At 44.1% G+C, this 7849-nt stretch overlaps 1 protein-coding gene across 2 annotated transcripts; it reads right to left on the reverse strand.

The window, feature by feature from the left end:
• Positions 1 to 2338: 2338 nt before the first annotated feature.
• On the reverse strand, positions 2339 to 3592 carry LOC123098478 (uncharacterized). 2 transcript variants are annotated; one of them, XM_044520485.1, is made up of 3 exons: positions 3250 to 3592; positions 2888 to 2968; positions 2339 to 2776 (listed from the first exon to the last, which is right to left on the reverse strand). In XM_044520485.1, exons 1-3 carry the CDS (start codon positions 3579 to 3581, stop codon positions 2746 to 2748), a joined length of 444 nt encoding a protein of 147 aa, XP_044376420.1. In that variant the 5' UTR covers positions 3582 to 3592; the 3' UTR covers positions 2339 to 2745. The 2 variants fall into 2 exon arrangements, with proteins under 2 accessions (XP_044376420.1, XP_044376411.1); XM_044520476.1 differs by having other exon boundaries at positions 2888 to 2974.
• Between the last annotated feature and the right edge of the window lie 4257 nt (positions 3593 to 7849).

Consider the following 7849-nt stretch of genomic DNA (forward strand, 5'->3'; position numbering starts at 1 on the left):
TCAGGCACATCATGAATCTGAATCCAAACGTTAATAGTTTCCAGCTTGACAGTTGATGGTTTAGTGACTCCATCATACGGCACTATGAGCACCGCATCACCCCTAAAATTCCATAGGCCGTCTTGCATGACTCTCTCCCAGTCCCCAAGGCACGAAAATTTGACTGTATAGAGATTATCTTCCAAAGGTTTGAACTTCACTTCCTGTGCTGCATCCCATGCCGAGCGCATGTTCCTGTAAAACCAGGTCTAGCTATAGGTCTTGCTCGTATTGACCCTCGCCAAAGCCATCCATCTCACCGCCTCCTGCGACACCTCCTTCTCGTCGAAGACGACGTTGTCGAGGTCCTCCTCGCACAGGCCTAGATCCTCCATCATCTTCTCCACCTCGCTGAGACCAGAGGAGCTCGGGACTCCATCATATGCCATCTGTATCTCTAACCCGATGAGATGATCTCGAAAACGGGTTTTGTGTGGAAACCCTAGCTCTACCGCACCCCGTAGCCCCTACCAGAGAACAAGCAGCGACACGCCGGCCGCTCCTATCTCTCTGGGGTAACAGCAGGGCGTGGATCGGCGGCAGGGAAACAGGGGAACTCAACGGCGGCGTTGTCGCCCCGAGAGGAGGTAGAAACCCTAACGAGAGGAGTAACTCGCTTCTCTCTGACACTTAGCTCTGAAGTCGCCACATCCTTCCTCTAAGGCCCGTGTAGCGCAAAATATTCAGAAACCTTATTGTTATCTGAAAACATGGGATTCACCAAGAGTATTGGCAATGAACATGATGATAGTTTGAACTATAGAGTATAAAAGCATATAACTCGCATGCCTCACATAATTTGCAGTTGTTCTCAACTGAGCCGGGGCACAACAAATTAGAATTACCTTTGGACAATGACACAATGCCATACTTTGTGGTCACAACTAACAACTTTATCGTTTTGGCCGAGATATTATGACCACTTTGGACCATTCCCTCTTAACTGCTAGTGATCTTTCTCTGATTGTAGTATCCTCATAAATTACTATTTTATTTCATATGCACTGAATCTAACAGAAATAAAATAGTAACCATTTTCTGAATATGTACGCACACATGACCATCAATTAAATTCAGATACAAAGGTCGTGAAAATTTTCAGAATCGCAATACATCTAAACTGAGATGTGACCATTTCAGCAACATGATTTAGGTGATCGGTGACTATGCATCATGCATGGATGATTGGGAGATTGGGCGGGGAGTTTGTTACGGCAATTAACAGGCTTAAGCTTGTTGTGTTTCCTCCGTTCTTTCTGCAATTGGAACTTCACTGCCAAAACCAGATTACCTCCAGCCATGATCTGCGCCAAGATAGAAGAATGGTTCAATGTTGCACCAACTGCATCAGATCTGCAATGTACATATTGTATCAGTAGTTCAGAACTCACTACTCAGTAGTCAATTTATCCCATGCAGTACACTGATAAAATGCCAAAAAAAGAGAGAGAGGAGGAGACCGTCTATCTTACAAAGTAGCAAGCTCATACTGTTGCTGCCTGTCTTGGCACCGCCCTCGTGTAGGCGGAGTGCATCCAGGTCGAGCTACACGAGGTCAGCGGAATGGCGCATGACACAGAAACAGAAGGGGGCACCCATCAGCGGTGCAGACTTCTCCATGTGGTTCCCAGTCTAACACAAGAGGGTACCTAGAGGACAGGGAGGAGTTTATTAGGGATCACCCATGGCGGCGTCATTGGGAGGGCTGGCATGATCATTTGCCTCGAGAAGATAGGAGAGAGTACCATCCGGTGGGGTTAGCCACCACCCGTGCAGATCTGACGAGTCCCAGGAGGAAGAGAGCGAGGAGTACGGATAGATGGATTGATTCGGTGGGGAAGCGCACGAGATGGAGAGAGAGCACGGCGGCGGCTGCGGCGGCGAGCGCGTACTGATGGCAGCGTGTAGGCTGGCTCGTTCTCGGGGTTGGGCTTTGGTCTTTGGCCCATGTGTTGGCGAGTGGAGGACGATCGACGAGCGATACGGTGGTGTCTGAAGAAACGTAAGAGGGGAGAGGAAACGTTACATTTCTTTTAGGTAGTAGAGAAGAGAAGTAGAGATATCACTCAGCTCCTCTTTTTTCTCTTTCATTATGAGGAGTACAAATATGGAGACTTCAGTTGTACTCCTACCTTGCCGGTCTCTCCCCTCCTATGATCCTATCTCCCTATCTCCATTTAGCATTTTGACAAGTTCGTTGAGGAGCACTTCACTTGCCGCGTGCCGTGCATCCTGGAAGCCTGCGAAGTGTACCTCGGCGGTCATGCCCACGACAGCATGTACATATCAGACCCTGACATACATGAAGAACGGCCAAGAGGGACCATTCTTCGTTTCACTTTATTGATCATGAACCCTGACATACATTTAGCTGAAACCAATCTTACCAGATTGGACGCACAAACTAGAGGCAAAGGTACATGTCCATCAACACATTTATTTTGCTCGAATATCACTGAGCTAACTTACAGTATCGAACATGAACATAATAATTCAAGCACTCATGTGCATGCTTCAAATTCAATTGCCGAGCCCGGTGGGCAATTCGGGGTGCAGGTTGGGCAATTTGCTTGGCATTCCTTCAACTTGTGCCAACATGACGCTTTGCCCGGACGTGAGACGCAGTAGTAGCACCCTTTGGATCCGACTTCGTTATTTGGATCGTCACAGTTCCTTGGGATGCACATTTTCACGTTGATTTTGCCTTCATGTAGCGGTCAACCATGATATTGGTAGCCTATCAAATAGACAATAGATGCAGTGTTCCTCAGTGCACAGTGTGTCAATTTTTGTTTTCTTCAGACAATGAACAGAAGAGTAAGAATGCAGTGTATGTATGCTTGCTTACACTGTCCAGCTGCTGCGAGATACCCGAGAAACAGAAGAGTAATCAGCCTGCTCCCCTTCATAGCTGACCTTCACCTCTTTCCTGAACATATGAACCATACGAGAGTTAGATCCACGCAATGGCCACGCCCCGTCTCAGCTTCTTTAGAAGCTACAGACCTACAGTACTGTAATATCTTGGCTAAAAGAAAGATTGGCAAATTCAGTGCATGACCGGCAAGTGGGAGATGCCTGTGCTAACACTTGGCAGATCGCGCAACTATGGCGCTGCATATGCAGATCTGAACCAATGATGCATATGTATAGTAAGATACGTACCTGGTCCTTTTAAGGAATGCACTCAAACCAGCAAGATATTTTTACCTATGTGGTGATGAAGCGAAGGCGCGTTGCGGTCGTGGATCGCGCTCGATCCGGCCGCCGTCGCTGGAGTTGATGACCCGTGGGAGCTCGACGGAGCGCAGAAGGAATGAAGCAAGCTTGGAGGAGATCGGAGAGGAATGGTGGTGATAAATAGAGAGGATTTGGAGGGGGAGGACTTTGTGCGCTCTAGCTGGAAGCAGCTCGGAATGGCCCAACACGGCGTTGATGAGGGAGAAAGGGGAGAGGAGAGAGCTACAACAAGAGGAGGAGGCTAACGTGGACGCTTTTCGTGTCATGCGTGACCCGGATCGCACATCTATACGAACGCCCATGTTGGGGTGGGACAAATGCTAGAGAGACAGCATGTTGGTACCGTGGAAAGAGGATAATTAAGCTACTCTCGCCCGCCATCCCGGCACTTGTCTCCAGCGTAGGAAACGACGGCGACGTGTCGATGAGCGGCGCCATCCTCCTTCTCCCACGATGGCTGGCAGCTGACGCCTCCTCGCATGCCCACAAACCTGGACTTCAAGTGATCTTGCGGATGGCACGACGTGACTAGAAGGGAGGAGAAAGGAAGGAATGCGACGGAGGAGGCTGCAATCCGGCAAGGAATTTAGGGGAGGAGACGGTTGGAGTTGAGATTAGGCGCACCTATGCCTCGCTTCGAGCGAGATAGGACGTCTCACTGAAGAAGGCAGCTGCCCGATTGGGCCAACCCAGCACAGACAGACCTTCAAAGTTTTTTTTTCTTTCATTTTTTTACATTCGCATTCATTTTTTTTTGTTTTGTTAGCTTTTCTTGTATTTTGAAATATTCTGAATATATCTATTATAAAAATCTCCTTTTTACAAAAAAGAGTAATGTGATTTTTTTTCATTTATAATTAGAAAATGAGAGGATGTACAATAGTTCAATGGATATATACAAGCATGTCAGGGTAAAAAAAATAAAAGAAGGTCCTATTACACACTACCTATCCTTGACATCACACTCACGGGATCAAATCAAGTCCGTCTACTTGAAAGCGAAGTACTTCAGCGAGTAGTAGTTCATAATGTTGGTCTTATTCAAGGTTGTTTTTCAAAACCTAGCAATACCATTAAGAACAAGGTCGACGAGGAGTGACCGATCGAGGGAACGAACGAGGAAGACCGACCCCAAATAAATAGAGTTTCCGACGTGAGGAGGAATTCCCTTTAATAGCAAAGCATGATTTCAAAGGACCGGTACCTTTGGAATGGGTACCTTGCTGATCGGTACCTCTGGAAATCGGTACCTGGTATTGGTATTAGCGCCCCCGGAGACCGGACTCGTAGGGGGTAAGATTCGTAATCATTGTGACTTTGTGGTGAAAAGTGTTCCTGAAATCCTGCTTGCATGCATCAATGTACATTGCTTATTCTCAAATATCTGCCATTTCTCTGCTTCCATATGGACCAACATCCAATAATTAGGATTTTCATGAAGAATTCCCATTGGTATATGTGTCTAGCATCAATGGTCACGGGATATATGTTCCATCAGCGTTCCATTCCATATCAATACTCCACCAGAAGCCTTGACTGAAGCTGAAGAATAAATGCATTCTATCTTCCACATTGTAGTCATAGCAAAGGGCACATTCCACTAAAAAGCAAAGGGCGCATCAAGTTCAAAAATATTAATCATGCATTTAGAAAATGTTAAATGTGTATAGAAAAAAATGTTTTTGATGCATACAAAAAATGTACAATGTGTATGAAAAAAAGTAGAAATAAAAAGGTACAGGTTTTCAATTTTTTGAAAAATGATAATTATGCATTTAGAAATGTTAAATGTGTATCGAAGAAATGTATAATTTTTTTCTAAATTTGTATGGAAAAAATAGAGATAAAAAATATAAGTTTTATTTTTTAATCATGTATCTGGATAATGTCAAATGTGTATATGAAAAATATTCCCGATGTATACAAAAATGTAGAATGTGTATGGCAAAATTATATATAAAAGATATATGTTTAAGAAAAATGTTAATCATGTATTTGGAAAATTTTAAACATGTATATATAAATCCTGATGTATAGAAAAGACTAGTCAATGTTTATTGAAAAAAATTAAATGTGTCAAAAATATTAAATATATATAAAAATGTTTTTGGTGTATACAAAAAATGTAAAAATATGTATGAAAAAATAGACATCAAAAAATGTTGAGAAAAATGTTAGTCATGTATTTAAAAAAATTCACACAGTTTAGAAAAATGTTTATCAAAATAAATAAATGTTCAGCGTGTACCAAAAGAATTGTTGACCATTTATTTTAAGAAGTGCTCATAACATGTTTTTTAAGAAGAAATACGCATCATGTATTTGAGAAATGTAGAACACGCATCCAGAAAATGTTCCACGTGTGCACCAGAAATGTAAATTGTGTTAGATATTTGTCGAAGAAAGAGGAAAAATGATGGAAAGGGACGAAGAAACATAAGAAAGCAGAGGAAAAACCAGAGGAAACGGAAGTATGATAAAAAAACAAGGAAGAAACAAAAAAAAAGAGAAAACCCATTGCAAAAAGAAGCAAAGAAAAGGGGAGAAAAGGGGAAATGAAGGAAAAAGGAAAAGAAAGAAAAAACCCAAGAAAGAAACTAAGAAAACTAAAGAAAACAAAGGGAAAAAAGGGAAACCAATAAAAAATGAAAAAATTGATGAAAACAATAAACAGGAGAAACACAGATAACCGAAAACCATAAAATAAATAGACAAATCGGAAGAAAAAGAAAAAAGCTTCCAAGCTCTCACACTTAGCGAGCAGACGAACAGGCTGGCCCAGGTGCAGGAAAAAGCTTCAGACGAGATGGTTGATAATATCGCCATAAGCGAGATATAGTTCTCGTGGCTCAGATTAACGCCCTCACACCGCATTGTGCTCACTATATTTTAGCTTTTTTTAAATCCAAACATACTTGCTTTATTCAACTAAATGTTCATGGGAATACAACGTAAATTTGGAGGGTTTATTAGCCACATATGGCGTCCTAAATCGAGTCCAAAAGCATGTTGGGCGAGGCTATGTGCCTCTTGATTAGTCTCACGGCCATCAAAGATGAAGGTACAATGCTGAAATTGCACGGAAGTAGCCGTAATCTCCTTTACGGTGCTTGCATACATTCCTCCAGATCCTTGGACAATATCACGCACCACCCCTTGGCTATCCGAAGCTATGACAACATGTGATAATGCCAGGTCTTGTGCCAGCGCTAGTGCCTCTCGGCAAGAAAGAGCTTCGAGAGTTGCCGGGTCTGTGATGCCATAGCATCTAATGGCCGACGCCCCCATGACGACTCCTTCTGAATTCATGCATACTGCACTGAATGTTCCTTCATGTCTGACCTGGCGACAGATCCATCAACTCTGATCTTCGCCATCCCACTCGGCGGTACAATCCACTTGCGATGTTGTCGCGGCGTAGTAGCAGAATCAGCAATGGGGTTTTCTTCAGTTTGCATTCTTCAAGCTCATGCAAATACTTCATGATAAAACCGTGTGTTGCTTGAGGGCTCTGAAAAATATTCTCACGAAGAGCTTTGCGCCTTGAGTGCCATATAGCCCATGGACTGATCAATGCCTGATTAAAATCTTTGGACAGAAGAGCTTCCAGTAGTTCAAAAACCCACAGTTTCACATCTGGCTCTCTGATGCTATTAACATCTTCCACGAGGTCAGGGTTTTGAAGAGCCCATACACATCTCGCAACCGCGCAGTGCAGCAGAGTATGTTGCCAAGAATCCTTCGCTCCACATAGTCCGCAAGAAGATACAGTAGACATATTTCTATGATGAAGGAGGTTTGCTGTCGGAATTGATTGTTGGGCTAGACGCCACAAGAAGATTTTAATCTTTGAAGGAACATCAATCTTCCAAAGCTTAGACCAAGCCTTCTGCTCACCCTCCTCGTTAGATGAATCAGACCACCCCTCTAACCAGGCCTCACATCTCAGTTTTGTTGCAACTAACATCCCGTAGGCCGAACGAACTGAGAATAGTCTGTTTTTCTCATGAATCCAAGACCAGAAGTCATCCATCTGTCTTGTACAGAGTGGTATCGACTGTATTGAGACGGCATCCGTTGGTATGAAGATCTCTTCGATGGCCTCTTGATCCCATTCCGCCCCCGGGAGAATGAAGACTCGCACGAGCTGGGGAGGGTTCGTGACTTTGCTCATAATGGGGCGCATATTATACGGCCTAGGTAACCAGTTCTGTTGCCATATCAGTGTACTTTGTCCATCTCCTATCCTCTGTACCAATCCTTTGGTAAGCGTGTCACCAGTGGCGGAGCTATACAGCCAAAGCTGGGCGGGCCGGCATGAAGGAAGATCACTAGTTTTTGTTCTCATGGCCCAGTTTACTTCAATCTGACACTGCATTTGCTGTGGGATGGGCGGGCCATGGCCCATTTTCGTCACACGTAGCTCCGCCAGTGCGTGTCACGCCCGTCCAATATTGATCTCCATACATGAGATGGAGCCGAGCCTAGTTCTGCTTGCAAAAAGTCGCTAGTAGGGAAGTACTTGCCGAGTGCAAGATTAAATAGCTCAATATCACGGAACCCTAACCCG

The sequence above is a fragment of the Triticum aestivum genome, chromosome 1B, assembly GCF_018294505.1.
Source record: "Triticum aestivum cultivar Chinese Spring chromosome 1B, IWGSC CS RefSeq v2.1, whole genome shotgun sequence".
NCBI classification, from domain to species: Eukaryota; Viridiplantae; Streptophyta; class Magnoliopsida; order Poales; family Poaceae; genus Triticum; species Triticum aestivum.